General features: G+C 42.5%; 1 protein-coding gene across 2 annotated transcripts in view; it reads right to left on the reverse strand.

The window, feature by feature from the left end:
• The window catches only part of SEMA7A (semaphorin 7A (JohnMiltonHagen blood group)), a 41500-nt gene extending 22538 nt beyond the window's left edge, over positions 1-18962 (reverse strand). For both annotated transcript variants that reach the window (XM_075857761.1, XM_075857760.1), the window contains exons 1-4: positions 18830-18962; positions 7650-7780; positions 7522-7554; positions 5898-5993 (exon numbers count right to left, since the gene is read on the reverse strand). In XM_075857761.1, coding sequence (XP_075713876.1) covers positions 5898-5993; positions 7522-7554; positions 7650-7780; positions 18830-18929 — 360 coding nt within the window. In that variant the 5' untranslated portion in view covers positions 18930-18962. The remainder of the gene's footprint in view (positions 1-5897; positions 5994-7521; positions 7555-7649; positions 7781-18829) is intronic.
• Between the last annotated feature and the right edge of the window lie 7445 nt (positions 18963-26407).

The raw sequence follows: 26407 nt of genomic DNA on the forward strand, positions 1-26407 counted from the left end.
TCCATTATTTCCCATTCTAGTTAACCCTCAGTTTACCCCTGGTTTGGAGGCAGGTCCTTTCAGTCAGTGACAACACGGGGGCATATAGTATGTAGGGCCATAAATTTTTTTTCTGGTTTCTGTAAGTTGCCTTAACAGGAACTGCTAGCGGGTACGGACTATGCTCCACTGGGGTCCTAGAGATCTTTGCAGCTTTTACATTTTCTCAACTACCTACCATCCAAGGCTGAATTAAGCAGATCTCTGACCTCATTTGAGCCGGTAGATGATTGAGAACTATATGCCACATTCTTTCAGAGTTTTATTCCCTATTGATCTCCCCTAATTTAGACTTTAAAGAGAACTTCATGTCTTGATCTCATGCTCTATCCTTCTCAGGTCAGAATCCTCGAGTCCACACACAAATCCTTTATAGTTAGCAAGTACCAGGAGGTGGGAAATAAATTCTTAGCTAGGTGGTATCATGTCCCTTCTAAACTACACAAAATGTATCCCTCTGTCTCTCCTATGTGCTGTCATTGTGGCCCTGGCGATGGTTCTTTACTATATATATATATATGTCCCTGACCTACTGGGTTCATAAGGTTGATGATACTATGATATCATGATGATGGAGAAGCTCACTGCGTTGCTATTGGATATACATCCCTCTTTTATTTCCTCTGGGACCCCTGGATTTTATTTCAAGGCTCAAGTCAAATAACATCATTTCTTGCACGGCGGGCTCCAGGTTTATGTGGGCCCTTGGGCGACCCAGACTTAGTGGGCCTCTTTGCGGGGCAGTAAAATGGCACAAAACGGCACCTTGTGCCCCCATATAGAAGTTATGCCCCCTACATATCCCCATATAGAAGTTAGGCCCTCAGTTTATGCCCCATATATATAGTGCACTCTGTAGATAATGCCACAGTGCACTCTGTAGTTAGTGCCACAGTGCCCTTTGTAGATAGTGCCACAGCTCCCTCTGAAAACAGTGCCACACACACTCCCTGTAGGTAATACCACTGTGCCCTCTGAAGATAGTGTCACACAAGCCCCTATAAATAGTGCCACACAGCCCCCTGTAGATAGTGCCATAACCAGCCCCCTGTAGATAGTGCCACACACGCCCCCTTGTAGATAGTGCCACACACACCCTTGTAGTTAGCACCACACACACCCACCCTTGTAGATAGTGCCACACACACACCCCCTTGTAAATAGCGCCACACACTCCCCCTTGTATATAGCGCCACATACACCCCCTTTTTCTCAGCGCCACACACACCCCCTTGTAGATAGCGCCACCCACATCTTCTTGTCGATAGTGCCACATACACCCCCTTGTAGATAGTGCCCCACACACCCATGCATTGCCGAGACTCTGGCTGGTGATTCTTCTCCTGGAGGAGCCCCTGATGTCACCATCCATATATGGATAGTGATGTCAGGGGCTTCTCCAAGAGCGGAATCCACGGCCAGAGCATCGGCAATGCTCTGGCCGGGGATTCTGGTCCCTGAGGAGCCCTTGATGTCACTGTCCATGTACGGATTGAGACGTCATAAGGGCTCTAGGAGCGGAATCTCCGGCCAGAATGTCAGCAACGCTCTGGCTGGGGATACCTCTCCTGAAGGAGCCATGCCATCATCATAAAGCACCCAGTGGCCGTGTGGGCCCCCACAAGGGCAGTGGGCCCCCGTACTTGCCCGGGTTAGCCGGGTGCTGATGTCGGCCCTGATCTCTTGATTAGGGATCATTGAGCTAGTTCTGTCAGTGCAAGTCATTATTGGAGCTTTTCCATTGTGGAGCACCTGTTATTTCCCCCTTATTAACCCAACCCCCTTCTTTTCTTTCTTTTCTTCTTCATTGTTTGGCCTTTGGTTTTATCCAATTGTACTGTGATGTCCCTTCGGTATCCATTACATTTTAGAGCTGGGTGCCTGTTGCTTGGGTGCCACCCTCCTCACCTCATGTGACAAGCAACCGTCTGTATTATACAATAGCTTTAGGGGGAGTTCACACAGAGTTTTTTGGCACATTTTTTGACACGGAAACCGCGTTGGAAAACGCGACAAAAAACAGCCGAAAACACCTCCCATTAAAATCAATGGGAGCAAGCCCTAAAACACGCTTGTGGGAAAAAGAAGCGACGTGACCTATCTTCGGGTGTTTACGTCTCTGACCTCACAGTGACATCAATGGGAGGCAGAGAAATCGTTTTTCGCAGTGTTTTATTGTCCACAGCGCTCAATGGCCAATATACCATAGTTACAATATATGCCCCCAATTGACATCAATTGAAGTTCCTACGCAAGATTATCCGCTTAATCTCTACACACAAGCAAGGCAAATTGATCTTGTGTGGGGACTTTAATTCTATAATGGATGCCGAGTTGGATACTACGTCACGATCTCGCTATTCACACTCCATTATTGGTGACTTATTTTGCAAGGAAGAGATGCATGATGTATGGCGCATGCAGCATAGTTCAGAAAGGGACTTTTCCCATCATTCTCGTGTACATAATAGCTATGCCAGACTTGATATGTTTCTAGTAGACAGGGAGTCTCTTTTTCTAGTCAAGTCCACATCTATAGGCGATGTCTGCTGGTCGGATCATGCTACTATCATATTGACACTCATGGAAACTTACAACTCCCCTCCTACATATTTGTGGAGAGCCAGCCCCTTTCTCGTGTCCCATCCCAAACCTAGACATACCTTAGAAACAGATCTTGAAGACTACTTCAAGACTAATGTCACATCAGATGTCAGAATAGAATCCTTATGGAACGCCCATAAGGCTTATACCAGAGGTACCTTTATCAGACTGGGTCATATGGTCAAAAAACAGAGGATGGCTGAGGTTTCATCTCTGATGGATGAAATTCGCCGTTTAAACGTTAAGAACAAATATACTCCTACGGACTCACAAGCCTCACAACTACTTCTTCTGAGACAACGTCTTAGATTGTGCCTTCTCTCAGATTATGAAAAAAGCTGCACGCCTCAAGCTCTGACATCAAAAGTCCAGAATAGCATACTTATTGAACCCCCACTCTCGAAGTAAAATTTTAGATCCTAGAGAAATAGCTGACCAATTCCATAGATATTATTCCTCCTTATATAATATTAAAGATGATCCCTTTGGGGAACGTCCTATCTCCTCTGACATACAAAATTTTCTTCAGACTGCCTCTCTACCTAGTCTTTCTCCAGACCAACTACAAGCATTGAATGCTCCCATAACGGACTCAGAAATTTTAAAACTTATACAATCCCTTCCACAAGGCAAAGCTCCTGGTCCGGACGGACTTACTAACCTATACTATAAAATCTTTCCCTCTAAGTTGACTCCTTACTTGGGTAGATTTTTTTCAACAAGCAATGTCCTTTGGTTCCTTCCCTAAGAGAATCAATCGGCCTTGATTGTTACGCTACCTAAACCAGGGAAGACCACCGACACTCCTCAAAATTTTCGGCCAATCTCGCTCCTCAACTCCAGTCTAAAACTTTATGCAAAATTGATAGTCAATAGACTTACCCCTATATTGTCCACTTTGATATGCAGAGATCAGGAAGGTTTCATTAAAGGCCGACAAGCGTCTGATAATACAAGACGTGTCTTGAACTTACTGCACTCTATCGAATCATCCAAAACTCCAGCAACAGTGTTGGCACTTGACGCAGAGAAGGTGTATGACCGCATCAATTGGTCATATGCTTTTTCGACCCTTACAAACAATGGGTTTTGATGGTAACATCTTGAACGCAATTCAGGCTCTTTACTCTGCCCCATCGGCTAAGGTGTACACTAATGGTGTCCTCTCTAATGACTTTAACATATCTAAAGGCACACACCAGGGCTGCCCCTTCTCTCCAATAATATTTATCCTTTCTATGGAACCACTGGCCCAACATATTAAAATGCATAGCTCAGTTCATGGCATAAAAATTGGACATAGAACACATACTATTTCATTATACGCGGATGATATCATTCTTTCCTTATCCCAATCGGAACTTCAGTCATGGATGTTATTAATTCCTTTGGTAAATTTTCATACTATAAGCTGAACACTCAAAAATCCCAGATGTTACCTCTACATTTAGACTCTGACACACTGTATTTTCTCAAAACAAAATACCCCTTTAACTGGAGAATGGACGGTATTCAATATTTAGGTATCACCATAACATCCTCCTTCCGTGACCTTTATAAAGCTAATTATGAACCCCTTCTTCAGTCCATACATTTAGAATCTGAAAGACTCCTTCATTATGAAACGTCGTGGCTAGGAAGAATAGCTGCATAGAAAATTCTTCTTCTGCAAAGGCTACTATACCTCTTTTGAACCCTCCCAATTAGTCTACCCTCCAAATTTTTTCTTTCAGCCCAAAAAACCCTCTCCCGATTTATTTGGTCAGGTTGCAAACCCAGAATATCCCGACACATACTCACTTGTGACAAAAAGATGGGTGGACTGAGTGTTCCAGACATATATAGTTACTATATTGCCACTGTTGTTGCACAGATCTCAGATTGGTGGCATGACGACAAAGATATCCATAGGCTTCAAATAGAATCCTCGTACATATCACCAATTAGCCTGAAAACTACTTTGTTTTTGACCTTTTGGGACCTTTCTTCTTTCCACTCACTGTCCTCGTTGACCCAAGCGACATTACAATGCTGGGCTCTTTTCCAAAGCACATCTACTGAACGTATCCCTCTGTTAAAGTCATACATTCCCATAGATCTTTTTTCATTAATTGTCCCCAATTTAACACTGTCTCTATGGCCAATGAAAGGCATTACTAATGTCTCACACTTATTTATTGACAATCGGTTAGTGAGTTTTGAGCGCCTCACATCTAAATACTCTGTGCCTGTTTCAGATTTTTTTTCAAATACCTCCAGGTTAAAAATTGCATCACAACTCATAATAATTTTGATGCTTTCTGCATTTTCAAAGTGTTTGGATATTTCTCAAAACGCAGCAAGGGTCGGAGAATTATATACAACATGTTGCATTCACACTCCCTTTTTTCCAAATCACATCCCCTCCGGTCCTGGGAAAGAGACTTGGGGTGCTCCTTTTCCGATAGGGCATGGTTGGATGCATTCAAATTAATTTATAAATCCTTGCCATGTATCCAACACATAGAAGCAGCTACGAAAACATCTCTGAGATAGTATTATACTCCATATCGGCTACACAAAATGTTCCCTGAATCGTCCCCACTGTGTTGGAGGCGTTGTGTTCACACTGGCACTCTATACCATACTTTATGGAAATGTCCAAAAATTGAATCGTATTGGTCTCAGGTGTTTGAACTCTTGTCCACCGTCTCTAACTGTCAAATACCACACTTTCCACAACTGGCCTTGATCTTTCTTGACATGGGTCCATTTCCTGTCCCATTATGTTGTTTGCTGTGTAAAATCCTTATCATGGCAAAACTGGTGATAACACGCCATTGGAAGAAGATTGCTGCCCCTCTATTGGGAGAATTGATAGCGCTGATTAACACAAGTTACATACATGAAAAACTCATATCCTTGGGTAACTCCTCGCTTCATAAGTTCACGTCAGTGTGGAATCCTTGGTCCCTGAGCGTTTATTATGCTAGGTGACACACTTGCTATCTACTGTCATGATGTCACTATTACCTCAATGTATGGTGACATGGAAGTCTGCTTAGATGATATATATGATTTATTTTTGTTTGTTGCTTACTCTTTGTTTTGTTACTATGACGTCTCTTAAATCACAAATATTTTAGCACTTTCCTCTTTACAGAGATGTTACTGCTGTAAAGATGAAATTGCAATGTTTGTATGCAATACTGTTCTTTTGTTTTCTTGCAAATACCAATAAAAACTATTGAAACGAAAGTATAGTATATACCTACCATAACCCAGCAGCCTGCCTTTTGTGCGTTAGTACCACAGAGAGTAAGATTTCCTAATAGTTGACCCACAAAGGTTAAATAATTTTTGCAATGCGGCTGCAAAGAAGAAGAAATTAGTTTAACGTTTTGGGTATGCGAGACAAACACAATAGAATGGTAATTGTGTGTACTGGAAAAGTTGCTCAGCGCTGTAGGAACACAACTACGCCCACGAAAATAATATTATGAAAAAAAGTAAAGAGAAAGTCATGGACAAAGTGTGTTAAGAGCTCTTAGCAGATTTATCCAGGAATAAAAACTAAATTAGATGATGTGGTTGATGATGTTTATTTAAGGGGAATATATCACCTATATTTTAATTTTTACTAATTAAAAAATAAATACATATCAGTACATAGTCTTGATCTACTTTTATTTTCTGATCTACCTATTTTTTGTACATGTTGGCAGCCATCCTGCCTGGCCTACTGGTCTGCTCTGTGAACAGCAGTTCGGAAATTTGTTTTACAGCAATCACATAGATATAAGAAACCTCAGTCAGAAGGTGACTTATTGACTTCTATGGGAAAGTGTTGTGGGCATGCTCTGTGACATGAGCAACTGTCACTATGCATGGAATGGGGAGGAGCTAACTGTACCCATCACCTCCTATTAATGGTGTAATACTGTGCTATCTGCTTCCAGCTTTAACAACTCCAATAAAGGTGTTATCTTTCATAATAAACCCTGCTTGTAATGATAATGATATTACTGCTGAAAAGTAATCTGCCTTTGAGAAAGTGTCCGTTTATTTTTAAGGAACTAATGACTTGTTTGAAATATTTCAGAACATTTTCTTTATAAAGGTGGTGACATGGGAAATTGCAAAAATATACCACCAAAAATGAAAAACAAAAGTTGCAAAAAAGTAGTGCAACAGACACATCCTCCAAATCCCTATGAATCAGTACCTCAGTGACAGGTCTGGATTTACCTACACTATGCCTATAGGTGGCAATATGTTAAAGGATTCTGCTGAAGAGAACTTTTCTAAGTACAGACAAACACGAAAGTCCGTGTTGTGTATTTGTATATATAAATATATAAGATCTCTTTGTAGTGTTAGTGAATGAAAACACACAATCTAAGGCCCCATGCACACAACTGTAAAAATTCTCCGTAATTGCGGACCGTAATACGGTCCGCAATTACGGACCCATTCGGTTCTATTGGCTGCAGACACCTTTACGTATCGCTATGGATAGTTGTACGTGCCGTAGAAGTGTACCGCAAAAGATAGGACATGTCCTATCTTTTGTTTTTACGGGCTGTGCTCCCATACTTTGTATGGGAGAACTGGCCAAAAATGTGGGCGGCTGTCTGGGGACGGCAGTGCCCGCAATCGCGGCCCGTGATTTCGGGCACGGCCGTGTTCATGAGGCCTAACATTAATAGTTTTAGGTTGCTTTTCTGGGTTTTCATATTTCAGTTACATGACTATAAAAACTGGAGACTATGAGGCAGACTGGAGGCGGTCAAAGATAGAGCCGTTTTTGTGCTGGCAGTAGCCCAATATGTCCATGTTCTGGGATGTCATAAAGTATGAGCTGTGATATATATATTTCTGGGAAGACCAGTAACTCACCTTTCCTAGACAGTTATAAAAGTCAGCTTTAATCTAGAAAAATAATAGAGGTGAATAAGCCTTTAGGTCAATGGATACATAGATTTATATTTATTTCGTATAGTTTAATAGTAAGGAGAGATGTATACCGTGTAATTCTTCATTATCTCAAAATTAAAGTGATACAAAATATCTTCTCCTCCAATGTACAAAGATTTATCTTCTGACAGGTAGAAGACAGCATTTGCTTCCTCTTTAGGCAGAGGAAAAGACCATTTACCTATTGGGAAAATAAAGTTAATTGACAGAACTGCAGAGAAATCAGATATGTGATATGAAAGTATTATCAACAAATGCCCCAAAGCACATCCCTAGGACATAAAAATGGATATTATTCTTGCTCAAATTAGACAAGGTCATATATAAAGGAGGAATACTTGTACAATACATATCAGACATATTGTCACTGACAGCAAGAAAATGTCCATTTACATGGAATAACCTTTCAAACCACTGATGATCGATGGCTTGAAAAGTCTTTCCCGATGATCTGATGTCCAATTCCATCCTAAGGGTAAGTTCACACGATTTCAATGGGAGGCGGAAGCATTTTTTTCCCGCGAGCGTAAAAACCGTCTCGCAGGAAAAAGAAGCGACATGCCCTATCTTCGGGCGTTTACATCTCTGACCTCCCATTGACATCAATGGGAGGCAGAGAAAGCGTATTTCTCGGCGTCTTTTGCAAGCTACGCTCAATGGCCGCGGGTGAAAAATGCCACGAAAATCGACGTGCAGGCAGAGCAAAATCTGCCACAAAATTCCAAACAGAATTTTGAGGCAGATTTTCTGCCTGCAAAAAACTCTGTGTGAACCCAGCCTAACAATCCTTGCTGCCGGAGGGGAGAAGCATTATTGCTACTTATCGATGGGCCTGTGGATATTTAATGTAGCAAGTTGTGTCATTGATCCTTTTCTTCATATACACTGGCACATTATTGTTAAAGAGACACTCTAGCAAATTTTTTTATTGTGGCCCTCGTTTGTACATTACACCTAGAAAAAGGTAGGGAAGGTCATCCTCTTGCCGGGCGCTTTGTTCCAGAAATATCCCGGCCGAAATTCAGTCAGGTGACCGCACTGGGACCAGCCGATTCCTACAGCGTCTGCTGTGTGGACCGGAAGTCTCTTTCACTATACATTCCTATGAGACTCACATTCCTGCCCAACCTTTTACCAGGTGTACTGTACAAACGGAGGCTGGAATAGAAAAAAAATCGCTGGAGTGCCTCTTTAAGATTGCTAAGAAACAAGATAATTCTAACAATAATTGGCTAGTCTAAACAGGTATTAAGCCATGACTTTCATGCAAAAATTGTGCTACTGTAGTCATTAAATGTGTTGAAATCACAAATGTGTAAGCCCTGTAGCGTGGAAAGCAATCCCAAATCCTTGTGAAGGTGTAAAGCTTCTCAGGAAAGGCAGTAGAGTAGCATCTGTATATCATAATCCAATTAGTGTAAGGAAAGGTCCGTCACTTTAAGGTTGTCATGACTACCAGCCAAGCTTCTGGGTGGCCCTGGGTTTTGATGCAGACCTAATCTCATTTCTCTGCATCCTATCAGGGCCAAGGGTGGAGTATTTGAATTTGTTCAGTTTTCTCATTGTTGCTTGTGATTTTCTTATGTTTGCATGTGTCTGATCAAGCTCCTGGTTACACCCTGTATCACCTTGACTGTTTGGACTCTTTGAACTGGACCTTGGCTTAGTCTTAGGATTTTACCTCTGCACACTGATTTGACACATTCTGCTCTTGGCTGGTTTTGACCTCTGCAGGTCCTGGTACTCTTCTCTTTTGCGATTTGGACTTTTAGTATCTCCAATATATGGAATCCAACAAAAAAAAACCTCTGTGTGCCTCAATTTAAAATTGGAAGCATACGGAGGTGCACTATGGAACCATTCACCTCTATGGGTGCACAAGGCCTTTCTATGATTAGGGAACAGAGGGTTTTCATCAATCTATAGAATGGCAATGGTTTAGCTATGAACTTTAGGAAGCCATCTATTAAGTCATGGCATTCTTGCAATGTTGCATTAGGCTTATGAAATCTTACCGTAAATACTGTACATCATGTTAAGAGAAATGAATGTCTACAAAGATCCTGTAACTTGTAATTCTGTGTCAACATTGCATATAGCGGCACAAGAACGTATAATGTGGCAATATGGTTACAACATATACATATGTTACAATTTAGTTATAATCATAAATGGAATATTTCATGTCTCATGGTTAAAAAATAGATCTGCTGAAAAAGCAAAGTATAACTTCGGAAAAGTATTCCTGTTCTATTGCTGTGCTCTGTGTTTTTGTTGTTTGTTTTTTCCTCTGCTCCTGATCTCATATTCCTCTTTTAGCTGGGGTCCAGAGTAGTTAGTTACAGCAGTTAGTTTTAGCAGCTTCAGACCAATATTTAGTAACAGAGTCACCCAGACTTCATGCACATGCATAGTCCCTGCACTTTTCTTCTGCCTTCCCATCTTTTCACTTTGTAGTTTTACATTAATTTAAATGCATTGTCTGATCTATGGTAGCCTAGGTCAGCTTGAAAAATCAGGTAAGGCATTAGTTAATTTGCAAAATAAAACAGAGTTTTATATGGTATACATATATTTTGACAACAATAACTTGAGGGCCAATAATTGACTGCAGCATTTGCAGAAATACGTTTTTTAAGTCCTATTTCAGCTAAGATGGGTCCCTGTGCAAACTCTGTAACTCTGTAGGCTCCTCACCTACCATGTGCTATTTATAATAGTGGTGTCTTCTCAAGAGGCAGAGGTGTCTTTTGACCCTCGCAGACTCCAGGGCCAAGGTGTCACTGCTACTTCTGCACCCCCTATAGCTATACCCAAAGCTTAGACTTAGGAGATTCTGAATCACTGTGATCAAAAGAGCACAGAAAAACTTCTGCCTTTGAGTTTTAAAGCCAGGATGTGTGTAGTTTGAAGTCCACATAAGGTGTGTTGTATAGGAGGATATCCTATTGCATACTTGCCAACAGTCCCAAATTTGCCGGGACTGTCCCGAATTTACAGAGACAGTAGCGGCAAATTACTGTCTCGGGACTTGTCCCGGCAACTTCTACATTCAATTGTATCTGCGTCCTAAGGACACAGATACAATTGAATATTATGGCAGAGCAGGAAACTATCTGCTTCCTGCTCTGCCATCCACTCCTCCACGGCACTGCCATCCACGGCCAAAGCGTTGCAGATGCCCTGGCCGGGGATTCTTAGACGGAGCCCCTGACTTCACTGTACATATAAGGGCAGTGACGTGAGGGCAGGGCACCTCCTGCAGCTGAATCCCCGGCCAGGGCATTGCCTATGCTCTGGCCTCGGATTCCGCTCATAGACGGAGCACCTGACTTCACTGTCCATATATGGACAATGATGTCAGGGGCTTCCCCAGAGAAGGAGTCCCAGAGCAAAGACTATACTAGCACTCTGCCCCAAGACTCCTGCTTTGGGGAAGCCCCAGTCATCGCTGTTCATATATGGACAGTGATGACAGGAGCAGAGCTGGAGTCCCAGGCAGTGTGCTAGAAGCGGCTCTGCTCCGGGACTCTGGCTGGGGAAGCCCCTGAGAACACTGTCCATTTATGGACAGTGATGTCCGAAGCAGAGCTGGAGCGCTAGTATCACTCTGTCCAGGACTCCCACTCTGGGGTTTCCCCTGACATCACATTCTGGTCCAGGAGGATCCCCTGACGTCACTGTCTATGGACATTGACGTCAGGGGCTCCTCCAGCAGAGGAATCCTTGGCCAAAGGGGGGCTGTGTGGCATCATCTACAGGGGGCTGTGTGGCATCAAGTAAAGGGGGACTGTGTGGCATCATCTACGGGGAACTGTGTGGCATCATCTACGGAGGGCTGTGTGGCTCTATCTACAGGGGTCTGTGTGGCTCTATCTACAGGGGGCTGTGTGGTGCTATCTACGGGGGTCTGTCTGGCATCATCTTCAGTAGGGCTGTTTGGCTCTATCTACAGGGGGGTCTGTGTGGCTCTATCTACAGGGGGCTGTGTGGCACTATCTACACGGAGGCTGTGTGGAACTATCTACAGGGGGGTCTGTCTGGCATCATCTATGGGGGGGCTGTGTTGCTCTATCTACAGGGGGTCTGTGTGGCTAGATCTACAGGGGGCTGTGTGGCACTATCTACAAGGGGGATATGTTGCACTATCTACAAGGAGGCTGTGTGGCACTATATACAAGGGAGCTGTGTCGCCCTATCTTCAAGGGGGCTGGGTGGCACTATCTACAGGGGGCGCTGTGCTATTATCTACAGAGGGCACTGTGGCACTATATAAAAAAGTGATTTCTGTCACTATCTACAGAGGGCATTGTGGCACTGTCTACAGGAGGGCCATATGGCACTATTTACAGGGGGCAGAGTGGTATTATGTACAGGAAGCAGTGCCTGGCAATAACTACAAGGAGCAGTGTGTAGTAATATCTACATGGAGCAGTGTGTGGCATAATCTACAGGGAGCAGTGTGTGGCAATATATACAGAGGGCACAGTGGCACTATCTACAGGGGGGCAATGTGGCATTATCTACAGGAAGCAGTGTGGAGCACCTTCTACAAGGGGCACTGAGAGTGGCACTATCTACGCTGGTTTTTACACTAGCAGTAGTGGTCAGCACATACCGCCTAGCCCTAGTGATAAAGTGAGACATCACCTGCCTGTAAACAACCGGGTAACCAGAGACATACCGGCCACCATAGTAGTTGTCAGCCAAACTAGTACAATCATTTTTGTTAGTTTATTTGCATGCAGAAATTCTGGAAAGACACGCCCCATCAGATAAGCCACGCCCCACAATACACACCCATCAAAGACGCCACACCCAAAGTGTCCCTGGAAAAAAATTCAAATATTGGCAACTATGCTATTGAAGGGTGCATATACCCTATAAAAAGTTAATACTTTTTGAATAGTGAGATCCTTATAAGGCTAAATTATTGTTTAATAAGTATGATATGTCATAGCATCATCACACTGCCCACTGAGAGCACTGCCATTGACTTTTATTATAGGTATTTGTAGGCTCCTCCAGCATACAAGCCTGGCTGCAGTTGTACCTTTTGCATCTCCGACAGCTTCTGGGATTGTAATATAGTAGCTGAATCGCAAGAGAATAAGAGACTACATAACTTATGTTTGATTCAGACACTGCGCATACTGCAAAATAATAAGATTCTGGAGAATTTTCCAATTGTATAACAATTGTATAATAATTCGCCGCAGGGAATTCCGGGCAAAAAACTGCACCAAACTGTGGTGCAGTTTTTCACCCAGAATGTCAGCTGTGGAAAACTGCAGCACCAGCCGGCCTGCTAGCAGGCTAGCCTCCTGGGATGACGTTTCATCCCAGGAGGACGCTGCAGCCTGTAATTAGCTGCAGTGGCGGTCACCTGGGATGAAACGTCATCTTAGGAGGCTGGCCTTCTGACGTCACCCATGTGATGACGTTTCATCCCATGTGACCACCGCTACAGCCTGTGATTGGCTGCAGCGTCACATGGGATGAAACATCATCAAAGGAGACCACGCTGGAGGAAGGAACACAGACTTTTGGGTAAGGGCTTGTCCACCCGTTGCAGAATTGCTGCATTTTTTCTTTCTGGAATTGCGGCGGGAAAAAACGCAGCAGAATACAGTAGCAGCAAAGTGGAATAGATTGACTGCTATTTGTTGCAGGATTTAGCTTCCGATTGAATTCAATGGGGAATTCCCACAACAAATAAGCAGTGTTTACGCAAATACAATTGACATGCTGCTAAATAAATTTTCGCACCGCATGTCAATTTCTGAGCGTTTTTTCCGCTCAGTATTTACGCAGCGTGTGGATGAGATTTGTTCAATCTCATCCACTTTGCTGCTACTCTATTCTGCTGCATTTTTTCTGTCTGCAATTCCGGATGGAAAAAACGCAGCAATTCCTCAACGTGCAGACAAGCCCTAAGGGTGAGAACACAGGTTGCGGCTACCACCAGGCAGCTCAAACCACGAACCACATGTAGTGGCAAATGTTAATAGAAACTAGATTGCTGCCAGAGAGTCCACACATAGCAGCTTTGTTGCAGTTAAAGAAAAATAATACATCATATCTGCGTCAGGGCTCGGTTCCGACGTTCCATCTGAGCTTTCCATCGGAATGGTGCCCTGACTGACACAAACTGAAACCATAAGTTTCCGTTTCCATCACCATTGATTTCAATGATGACGAATCTGGTGCCAATGGTTTCAGTTTGTCTCCGTTGTGCAAGGGTTCCGTCGTTTTGACAGGATGAATACCATACGGTGATGGAAACGGAAATCTACGGTTTCAGTTTGTGTCAGTCAGGGCTCCATTCCGACGGAAAGCTCAGGCGGAACGTCGTAACAGAGCCCTAACGCAGATCTGAACGAAGCCTAACAAATCATAAAAGATAATAACTGATCATAATAGCAGATGTCAGGGAAAATGAGGATCAGGCGTGGTGAATTTCAACATTCCCAGTCCTTTGTTCTACCTTGAAATAAGCCATTGTCAGAAGTGTCTGGCAGCTGCTTTGTCCCTCTCCATATTGAATAAACATGCATGCTTGACTGTTTTTTATAGGGCTGTCAGCTATGCATAGGACCAGCTTAATAGGAGAGTAGTTTTCATGACGTAATCATTTTCTTAGGGCGGATTTACACGAGCGTGTGCGTATTGCGCACGCAAAAAACGCAGCGTTTTGCGCACGCAAAAGGCACTTAAATGCTCCGTGTGTCATGATCATATGGTGTGCGGCTGTTTGCTTTTCGCGCAGCCGCCATCATTATGACACTGTTTGGATGTTTGTAAACAGAAAAGCATGTGGTGCTTTTCTGTTTGCAATCATAGTTTGCCTGCTGTTGCGCGAATCACGCACGTCCCACAGAGGTGCCTCCGTGTGGCATGCGTGATTTTCGCGCACCCATTGACTTCAATGGGTGCGTGATGCGTGAAAAACGCAGAAATATAGGACCTGTCATAAGTTTTACGCAGCAGACTCACGCTGCGCAAAAATCACTGACAGTCTGCACTGCCCCATAGACTAGCATAGGTCCGTGCGACGCGCGTGGAAAGCACGCGCGTTGCACGGACGTATTACACGTTTGTGTAAATTCGCCCTCACTGATAGAATACCATCTCTGTAGGTTTAAGTCCAGAATTATTTTTTACTTTGAAAGGCTTGGGTACTACTTCGTAATTCAGGAAAATAAATTGACTGTGTAACACACTGCTCGCTTTCATCTAATATAAGAAAAAGCCGCCTATAAAACATTATTAATTAAAGTGATCTCCACCATAAATCAAAATAATAGGTGGATATGGCTGAGTATAAAAATATAATACTTATAATGGATTCTTTGTCAAAGGTTTTTATATGTAAATGATTGGTTGACATAATTATTATGTGGCTTTTATGCATAGTTGATGTGTGAACATCGTAGAAATTACAAATGTTTGACAAACTTAGAAAATTGACTACAGGATAGATACACTAAGCACACACCTAACTCATTTATTATATTTCTTGTTGCTTATATAGCACCAACATAATCCTCAGCACCGTACAGAGATTGTAATCGCTCACATCAGTCCCTGTTCCTAATGGACATCACAATTTCACTTCTCCATCTCTTAGACTGGATTCACACGAGCATGTTCGGTCCGTGAAGGACGGAACGTATTTCGGCCGCAAGTCCCGGACCGAACACAATGCAGGAAGCCGGGCTCCTAGCATCATAGTTATGTATGATGCTAGGAGTCCCTGCCTCGCTGCCGGACAACTGTCCCGTACTGTAATCATGTTTTCAGTATGGGACAGTAGTTCCACGGAGAGGCAGGGACTCCTAGCATCGTACATAACTATGATGCTAGGAGCCCGGCTTCCTGCATTGTGTTCGGTCTGGGACTTGTGGCCGAAATACATTCCGTCCTTTACTGACCGAACATGCTCGTGTGAATCCAGCCTTAGGGTATGTTCACATGCTTAACCAAAAACGTCTGAACATACGTAGCTGTTTTCAGAGAGAGCAGCCTCTGATTTTTAGGCGTTTTTGAAGCTGAAAATGAAGCTTCTTTTAGGGTATGTTCACACGCACTGTGTTCAGATGTAATTCGGGCGTTTTACACCTCGAATTACGCATGAAAAAACGGCTCCATTACACCTACAAACATCTGCCCATTGCTTTCAATGGGTTTTACGATGTTCTGTTCCCACGAGGTGTAATTTTCCGCGTCGCTGTCAAAAGACGGCACGTAAAAAGATGTGCATGTCACTTCTTGGGCCGTTTTTGGAGCCGTTTTTCATTGACTCCATTGAAAAACAGCTCCAATAACGTCCGTAAAATACGCCACGAAAAACGCGAGTAGTTACAATAAGGGTATGTTTACACGCAGTAGCAAAATACGGATGAAATTACGGAGCTGTTTTCGCCTGAAAACAGCTCCTGATTTTCATACGTTTTTGTAACTATTCGCGTTTTTCGCAGCGTATTTTACGGATGTTTTTGGAGCTGTTTTTCAATGGAGTCAATGAAAAACGGCTCCAAAAATGTCCAAGAAGTGACATGAACTTCTTTGATGCGGGCGTTTTTTTACGCACCGTCTTTTGACAGCAATGGGCAGATGTTTGTAGGCGTAATGGAGACGTTTTTTCAGGCGTAATTAGATGCATAAAACGCTAGAATTACGCGTGTGAACATACCCTAACGTCTTTCAGGCGAAAACAGCTCCGTAATTTCAGACGTATTTTGCTACTGCGTGTGAACATACCCTCAATTTGGAGCTTCTTTTGAGGCATTTTTTGAGGCGTTTTTCATAGTATTCAATGGAAAATCCGCTCCAAACAACGCCTCAAGAAGTGACATGCACTTCTTTTTATGGAGCGTCCTTTTACGATCCGTTTTTCAAAACAGTGGCGTAAAAAGACGGCCAGTATGAACTTTTTCCTATTGATTTCAATGAACAGATGTTCAGCTTCCGTTTTTTAAGGTGTTTTTCGAGGCATAAACGCCCCAAAATATGCCTGAAAACACTGCATGTGAACATACCCTAATATGAACAACATTTACCACATACTCACTTACTTTGAACGCACTTACTATAGCATTTTAATTATAAGGCTCTGTTCACATCACATTTGGGCAGTATGTTTGACTTACAGGGTATGTGCACACGGTAGCAGGCTTTTACGTCTGAAATGACAGACTGTTTTCAGGAGAAAACAGCTGCTTCGTTTCAGCCGTAAAAGCTCCTCCTCGCATTTTGCGAGGCTTCTCTGACAGCCGTAAATTTTGAGCTGTGCTTCATTGAGTTCAATGAAGAACGGCTCAAATTACGTCTGAAAGAAGTGCCCTGCACTTCTCTTGACGAGGCTGTATTTTTACGCGTCGTCGTTTGACAGCTGTCAAACGACGACGCGTAAATAACAGGTTGTCTGCACAGTACGTCGGCAAACCCATTCAAATGAATGGGCAGATGTTTGCCAACGTATTTTAGCCTTTACCAGTGTAAACCAGCCAAATGTATGCCAAAAAGGCACACTTTTGGCATACATCTGAACAATAGAATTTAATGGGTATGAGAGATGTATATATTGGAAGAATTTCTCAACATTTATGCATTTGAGCCCAAATGTGTGTGAATTTAGCGTTATCTGGTTTTATGAATGCGATGAACTCGCTGTCCGCCATGATGCCATTTTCACCATATCAATGTCACACACTGAAGTAATTGTTGCCATACATCACATTCTCTTGAACAGAGGACCAGAGAGCAGGATTCGGGAACAGAGCAAAAATATGTATGTTTTTTTTTTTGTTTTTTTTAACTTATTTTTCCATATAGACCTACTGTATGGCTGTGGTCATGTCCGCTGATGCTGAAATGCAGTAAGTATTGCATGGGACTCATTCAAATGAATAGGTGACTATGTTATATGATTATGTGGAGTCAACCAGAGTGGCAGTCTTATTTGCTCTGGCTCATAGAGGTGGGTCCCAAGGAGGAACAACCCCCTTCTATTAGAAACAATATTAATTTTTGCATGGTTTTAGATTTAGCCTAATTGCTCGCAACCAAGAGCCAACTTTATACAGCGCATGCAACTTTCAACAGACTACACAAAATTGAGACCAATCATGCACTACAGGAAAGTTCTCCAAAGAATCACATGCAAATTTTGCCAATAAAAACTGCCAATAAAAACATTTTGAAATTAACCTTTACAAATCCAAAAAATGGAAGAAAATGTTTTATGACGATATTCTTGTGCATCAAATATGGTGGTATCAGATTTTTGAAAGTGAAAGGAAATTCAAATATAATATGCAAATATGTTTTATGTAGATATTTCTTGTGATACCACACTGAAATTCCCATAAATTATTTTCGGAAGATTTGACAAAGAAAACATCAATTTCAGAGAATATAAACCATACGATATGACGGAAAATGGCCAAAAGTACCTGTACCATGTAAGTATGTTAAGAATAAACAGAATTTTTTGGAAAGATTTTGAGACAGGGATTGTAATAATAGACATATTATTAAAGTGTTCAGAACTATAAATATTTCACCCAATTCTATCAAAAACAGCCACGTACAGTATGACACTGGTCTGATAGATGCCAATCTTATGTTTTCCGGATTTTTTTTTGATTTTTTTGAGCGATTCATGCTGTAGATGACATGACAAACAATAAAAAATAAACATCTCTAGCGTCCACATAACCCACACAAATGTTTTTATTACTGGATAATGCGGAGGGAGAAATTCACTAGTACGCATCGGCGTAATTGTGCTAAAAAAAGAAATACAACATGGCCACAAATGAACAATAATCTACCACTACACTCATTTAAACAGGATAATAAGCCGGTACATATGTTGTGTTAATCCCATACCAGATTACTATATTACAGCCATGTGGTTACTGCCTTCCGGAGCAAGCACTCTAAACAATACATCCTGATCATACTTTTACAGACATGAATATATCAGCAAAGTATTATATAAGAATTTTTATAATTACATAAACATTATGTAAAGCAACATCCTAATAGTTTTTAGCATACTGCAGATTGATACAATTTCTTTAAAATATGAAACAGCCTCTGTCGTTCATGTCATTTTATTTTACACAGCTGCCACAGACTTGTATCCGTGCAATGTATTTTCTGTGACCGTGATAGCCTCAGGGTCATCTATAGGATCTGCAGGCAGTGTGACTCTACTCACCTTCCACATGGTGGGTGAATCTTATATCCATCCTTCCATTAGCAAGACTTATAGAAAGCAAAGCCGAGAGATTCAGGAGAGTAGATATGTACAGCTTCATGGTAAGGTATGAAGTGAAAGAGGAAGACACAAGTGAGGGTCATATATTTAGCACCCTCTGCTGTTTACTGAACATACTAAACGGAAGAAACATAATGTGACCTATGGTTTACATCCACTTTTTATGTTAAACATCATTTTTGAAGGTGTTTTTTTTTTATTTTCATTTTCCATGTCACTATATAGTAAAAAAAAAGAAAAAAACCTGAAATATTACATTTTTTACACTGGCCACTGAGCCCTCACAAATGTCCAAGGCTGGCCACACACTAAGGATCTGTTTTGTAGATCTCACTTTTTAAGTCATTTCAACAGTGGCATCCGTTGCCCATAGACTATTGAAGGCTATGTAAACCTTTGCAGGGAATTTATTTTATTTTTTAATAAACAGTTTAGTCAGTGTTTTTGGTGTAACCTTATAAATCGTTTTTATTAAAACTTTGTTTTACTTTTTTAGATACAGCTGCTCTGTATGCTCTATATAGAGCAGCTGTATCATTCACTATTACCTCAATCCGTCAGTCTTGCGGACCTGACGGGTTACGCAGGATCCACCTGTAATCTATTACATCTAAATTCATAACTTAGATGTGATAGATTACAGGAGGATCCTGACGGGAGCAGGATTTAGCGCTAGATACAGCTGCTATGTATAGGGAATACAGAGCAACAGTATCTAAAAAAAAATAAAACATATTTTTAATAAAAACTATTTATAAAGCTACACCAAACACACTGACTGACCTGTTTATTAAAAAAAAAAAAAAAAGCCCTGCAAAGGTTTACATAGCCTTTGATTTGTTAAAGGAGCGGCATATGTTTTTGGGTGGAATGCCTGTGGATTGAATAGCGTAGTCGACAATGTTATACTAAAAAAGAAAACCTTATCACAAATGTATATTGCCTGACAGAGGCCAAAAGGTCACTCTTTTAGGGTATGTTCACAAGCTTAACCAAAAACTTCTGTAAATACGGAGCTGTTTTCAAGGGAAAACAGCTCCTGATTTTCAGACGTTTTTTAAGCCACTCGCGTTTTTCGCTGCGTTTTTTACGGCCGTTTTTGGAGCTGTTTTTCTATAGAGTGTATGAAAAACGGCTCCAAAAACTTTCCAAGAAGTGACGAGCACTTCGTAAAAACGTAAAAAAAACTTTAAAAAACTTCCCGTCGGAGCAGAACGCCTTATTTCCTATTTAAATCAATGGCCGGATGTTTAGAGGCCTTCTGATTTTTCGGCAGTTTATGGCCCAAAATACGTCCGAAAATAGGCTGTGCAGAGTTTTCAGTGTTGGTATAATGGGAGCCTATGGGTATGTTTGAGAGCTTACTCAGTGAAAACATCAAACATGCAGGGGAAATGCAATGTAAAAAGGGGGCCTTGCAATGAAAGTTAGCAAATATATATGTATATATATATATGTATATAAAAGTAGAAATCTTGCAGCACTCCAAATGTGAAAAGATGGTGGTTTTATTCAGCCAACAAACAGCGACGTTTCTGTCCAACAATAGGACCTTTATCAAGCATAGTGACACACTAAGTGATAGCAGTTTGTATAGAGCAAAAAAGCATTTACATAATTAATCTTATTAAAATACAAATAAAGTGCATAGTGCAAAAAAATACTTTGTATACATGTGTTATACGGTATCAAATAGAATAAAAAAAATGTATACATAAAGTGCAAGTGCATATACATATATTAGAAACAACAATACAGCATAGCAAATATACAAAATTACATGATTATAGCATAATCATATATGCGCCAGTCGTGTCAGAACTAATCATGATAGTTCCACTCACCAATCAGAGCTTCAGGACCTTCTTGATGAAAATCACCATCAGGTTGTATGTGTCACGATGATCATTCCACACCACGTAGTATTCGGAGTATGTGGGTGTGTGAGTGAGTTGCCGACATCCGGTTAAGAGACCGGAAGTCCTATGTTGCTATGTAGCAGGATGCTCAAAGAGAGTAATGACGACAATGTACGCTCCGCCCCGTGAACATCACGCGTAGAGCGTCCCCCGTTGTCAAGCAACCATGAACCAATGAACCCTGTCTCCTTAAAGGGGTAAGGCTTATAGCACAATTGTTTATGATATAATGTGTAGTACCAACCAAAAAAAAAAGAGATCAAAGCATAATCTAAAATACGCTCCTAGGGATAATCAGTGTAGATATAATGGTACACATAAAAATGTCTAACGATTCGTGTGTGTAGACAGATTAAAAGCACCAAAGGTCCACACGCGGGTGTACAAGATCCCTGGCCACACTTCCGTGGTCAAAGGGTTCCAGCCCCCAGGATCTACAGGATTAAACCAATTACATTTTCATGCATATAGGTAGTCCAAGAGATCACAAACTTGTAACGGACCTGCGTATATCGATGCAGTAACCATTCCAAAATTCCGATATTTATATTGCTAAAAATGTGTGTACCTGGATAACAAATCCAATATCTCACTGCTGAGTACACCCAATGGAGACAAGTTGGTTGGTACTACACATTATATCATAAACAATTGTGCTATAAGCCTTACCACTTTAAGGAGACAGGGTTCATTGGTTCGTGGTTGCTTGACAACGGCGGACGCTCTACGCGTGATGTTCACGGGGCGTAGCGTACGTTGTCGTCATTACGCTCTTTGAGCACGTAAAGGGTGTACTTACCTCTTGCCGGGGGTACAACGCAGGTACACGGCTGGTCGGTGGTTCGGGACTTCAGCTCCCGAACGGAGGAGCATCCTGGTGGGCATGGCAATGGCCGCCCTGCCAACAGCGTTGCTGCAGGTGCTCCGGCGACGGGGAAAGCAGGCCAAGTCTCGTGATGCGAGATTGAAGAGCGGAAGGGAGGAGATGCCGTAACGTGGCAGGGAAGGGCGGACCGGAAGTGAAGGGACGAGAGAGTGAGCGGGAAAGAGCGGAGGGAAGACGCAGTAAGGTCAGAGGGGGAGGAAGAAGAACGGGCAGTAAGCACAGAAGTGTGTGCCGGGAGTGAGCGCACAGAGGTGTGTGCCGGGAGTGAGCACACAGGAGTGTGCCGAGGAGTGAGCGCAGAAGAGTGACAGGGAAGAGAGGCCAGCAGAGCCGGTGTCCAGACAGAGTGGTTGAGGTCCGCAGGAAGTGCTGGCTAGCAGAGAGAAGCAGGAGCCTGCCAGCACGTGTGTGTCCACTGCAGCCCTCCAGAGGAACAGAGGAGGACAGCAGCAGTGTGTGTCCACCGCAGGCATCCAGAAGGACAAAGGACCATCCGGAGCACCAACGGAGTGTGCCAACAGCCACAGGTACCGGTCATAGACCGTAAACCCCCTGACCAGGATCCTAGGTCCCTTCCTAGAGAAGTGCCCGTGCCCTTGTCATAGCCAGTGACTCTTCCCTGAAGTGACGTCCCTCGTTGAGAACAGCCACAGTGCGCATATAAGACTAGTTCTTAAAGTGACAGACAACTCAGCCTGAGCTAGGCCCAAGATCAGTCGCGCTATCTCATTACCCGTGCCGGTGTTCCTGTGTTTACCCAAGAGTGTATAACTTCTGTAATCACCGCCAGTAAGAATGCTTTGAACTGTTATTGGCGAATACACCGCGTTCCAAATTATTATGCAAATGTTATTTTTCGCTGATTTTCCTAAATAGTCGATGCAAATGACAGTCAGTATAATCTTCAAGCCATCAACCGTTGGAGTATAATGCAAATTTTATTAAACAAATCTCCTAATGATAACAGAATTTTTTTTAGAAGTAAAAAACTCAAAATGCACTGTTTCAAGCTATTATGCACAACAGAGATCAAAACATTTTAAAGGTTGTAAAGAGAACTAAAATGGTAATTTGTTGAATTTGCAGCATCAGGAGGTCATATTTACAGAAATCAAAAGCTCTTTCAATCAAAAAAAACTTAACAGGCCAAGTTACATGTTAACATAGGACCCCTTCTTTAATATCACCTTCACAATTCTTGCATCCATTGAATTTGTGAGTATTTGGACAGTTTCTGCTTGAATATCTTTGCAGGATGTCAGAATAGTCTCCCAGAGCTTCTGTTTTGATGTGAACTGCCTCCCACCCTCATAGATATTTTGCTTGAGGATGCTCCAAAGGTTCTCAATAGGGTTGAGGTCAGGGGAACATGGGGCCACACCATGAGTTTCTCTCCTTTTATGCCCGTAGCAGCCAATGACACAGAGGTATTCTTTGCAGCATGAGATGGTGCATTGTCATGCCTGAAGATAATTTTGCTACGGAAGGCACGGTTCTTCTTTTTGTACCACGGAAGAAAGTGGTCAGTCATAAACTCTACGTACTTTGCAGAGGTCATTTTCACACCGTCAGGGACTCTAAAGGGGCCTACCAGCTCTCTCCCCATGATTCCAGCCCAAAACATGACTCCGCCACCTCCTTGCTGACGTCGCAGCCTTGTTGGGACATGGTGGCCATTCACCAACCATCCACTACTCCATCCATCTGGACCATCCAGGGTTGCACGGCACTCATCAGTAAACAACACAGTTTTAAAATTAGTCTTCATCTATTTCTGAGCCCACTACACCGTTTCTGCTTGTGAGCATTGTTTAGGGGGTGGCCGAATAATAGCTTTATGCACACTTGCAAACCTCTGGAGGATCCTACACCTTGAGGTTCGCGGGACTCCAGAGGCACCCACGGCTTCAAATACCTGTTTGCTGCTTTGCAATGGCATTTTAACAGCTGCTCTCCTAATCCTATTAATTTGTCTGGCAGAAACCTTCCTCATTATGCCTTTATCTGATCGAACCCGTCTGTGCTCTGAATCAGCCACAAATCTTTTCACAGTACGATGATCACACTTAAGTTTTCTTGAAATATCCAAGGTATTGCACTATTGCACGATTTTCGGCAGCAGAGAGATCCTTTTTCTTTCCCATATTGCTTGAAATCTGTGGCCTGCTTAATAATGTGGAACGTCCTTCTTAAGTCGTTTTCCTTTGATTGGGCACACCTGGCAAACTAATTATCACAGGTGTCTGAGATTGATTACAATGATCCAAAGAGCCCTAAGACACAATATCATCCATGACTTTAATTGAAAAACTAATAATTAAATGTTTATGACACTTAAATCCAATGTGCATAATAATTTATAACACGGTGTATTGTTGGGATAGGGGCAGACAGAAGGAACGGTCGGGTTGATGGGACTTACTGGACTATTATATGGACTTGTGCAACCGTTAGTGTCAAGCTCACCTGTTCAGTTGCGTCATAGGTGTTTCCGACGTTCGGACCGCCGACTGAGGAGAGAGAGGGTTTGTCGCGAAAGGTAGCAGATAGCTCCGCAAGTACCCGTGACGGTGCCAGTAGGTACGGGTAGTTCACTGATTCCCACGACCCGACCCATGGGCCGAGAGTGTGACTCTTACCCTAGGGTAGGCTGCCAGTAGTGGGTAGCTCCCACTGTGACTGACAGCGGCATGACCGTAGCCAAGCCGGGCAACGTGGGTTAAGGCACAACCTCTCTCTGGGGGACTTCCAGCGGGATCGAAGTCCCCAACCTCAGGATTCCTGTCTGCTCCACAGAAGAGAAATCCCTGTACATGCTTATCACAGAAGAGAAATTCCTGCACGTGTTATTTACTGAAGAGAAATTCCTGTACGTGTTTATAACAGTAAAGAAGTTGAACCAAGGAGTTGTGTCTCTTGCATTGCGTTACCGACTGCGGGAAACCCTTTTACAAGCATCCTGCTGCATAGCAACGTAGGACTTCCGGTTTCTTAACCGGATGTTGGCAACTCACTCACACACCCACATACTCCGAATACTACGTGGTGTGGAATGATCATCGTGACACATACAACCTGATGGTGATTTTGGTGGCACGACTGGCGCATATATGATTATCCTATAATCATGTAATTTTGTATATTTGCTATGCTGTATTGTTGTTTCTAATATATGTATATGCACTTGCACTTTATGTATAAAAATTTTTTATTCTATTTGATACCGTATAACACATGTATACAAAGTGCACTTTATTTGTATTTTAATAAGATTAATTATGTAAATGCTTTTTTGCTCTATATAAACTGCTATCACTTAGTGTGTCACTATGCTTGATAAAGGTCCTATTGTTGGACAGAAACGTTGCTGTTTGTTGGCTGAATAAAACCACAATTTTTTCACATTTGGAGTGCTGCAAGATTTCTACTTTTGTATATTGCTCTGTCCTTGGATCGGGACGACTTGCTTGGTACCTATACATCTATACTTAGTGAGTACTGCTGTTTTCTGTTGTTTTATATATATATAAATATATATATATATATATATAGCACAGGATAACATCATTGACACTAAATGGTGGACACAGTTCACCCCCCTCCATGAGCTGTGTCCTCTGCACATTTTACAGAGTATGCCCACAACACTCTCGCTCTAATGGATGGTTTGGAGATAACTCTGATCCTGGCACGTTTAATTACTTAGATGTCGCAATTAATAAAAAATGATAAAAGCAGGTTAGAAAAAAAAAATGTTTCAGCATATTTGTTGATTAGTTAAAAAAAGCAATAAAGTGATGCATTCCTTGTAATTTAGTGGCCAAGAGGAAACCAGTGCTTATGCGCTTTTCTTTATTTTATTTATATTTTGTTATATATTGCCATTTAATTTTTTTAATCACATTTTTCCAACGTGATTTACTTTAAAAAAAAGATAAAATAATTCAGCCCCTCAATCAGTATCTCAGCCTGCATGTAATAGGGAAGATTTGTCAATAGTGTCATAGGATGCCTGAATTTGCAAGTTCGCACTAACTACAACAAGTTTATTTTAAAATAGTGCTCACGGTCAGTGGCGTAGCTATAGGGGTCGCAGCGTTCGCAGTTGCGACTGGGCCCTGAAGCCTGGGGGGCCCACGGGTCCCCGTTACCATACAGCATGCTTGTTAAATACATTTTCTGTGCCGTGAAGCCGGCATTTCCTGGTTACGGTCACATGTAACACTTAGTGTACCATGTGACCGTGTTGTCACGTGACACGTCTTCCAGTCAGTGCAGTGGAAGAGCCGAGCGGAGGACTCCAGGTGAGCTACAGGGTCTGTATTGTAATGTGTTGTATTGTAATGTGTTTTGTTGTGTTGTATTGTGTTGGCTTGTAATGTATTGTGTTGTATTGTGCTGATTGCGGTGGAGACTGGGGGCCCATTAAATGACAGCCCCCCCCTCCTCTCTCCACCGCAAACTGCACAATACAACACAATACATTACACACTGTGGGTCGCGTCCCCCTGGGGATTCATGTGAAGACCTCCGGGGGGTCGCGAGTCACTCACCGAGGTCCCGGTTACATTCAATGCTGGAGCAAGGAGCTGACGTCTCCTTGATCCATCATTCACTGTGCTCAGAGCGGCTCCACGCAGGCTGGCGGGATGTAGCGACATCTTCGCGCCTGTCTGCACCAAGTCACTCATAGCACACCCTGGAGGAGGCGAA

The sequence above is a fragment of the Rhinoderma darwinii genome, chromosome 3 (genome assembly GCF_050947455.1).
Source record: "Rhinoderma darwinii isolate aRhiDar2 chromosome 3, aRhiDar2.hap1, whole genome shotgun sequence".
Lineage (NCBI taxonomy): Eukaryota > Metazoa > Chordata > Amphibia > Anura > Rhinodermatidae > Rhinoderma > Rhinoderma darwinii.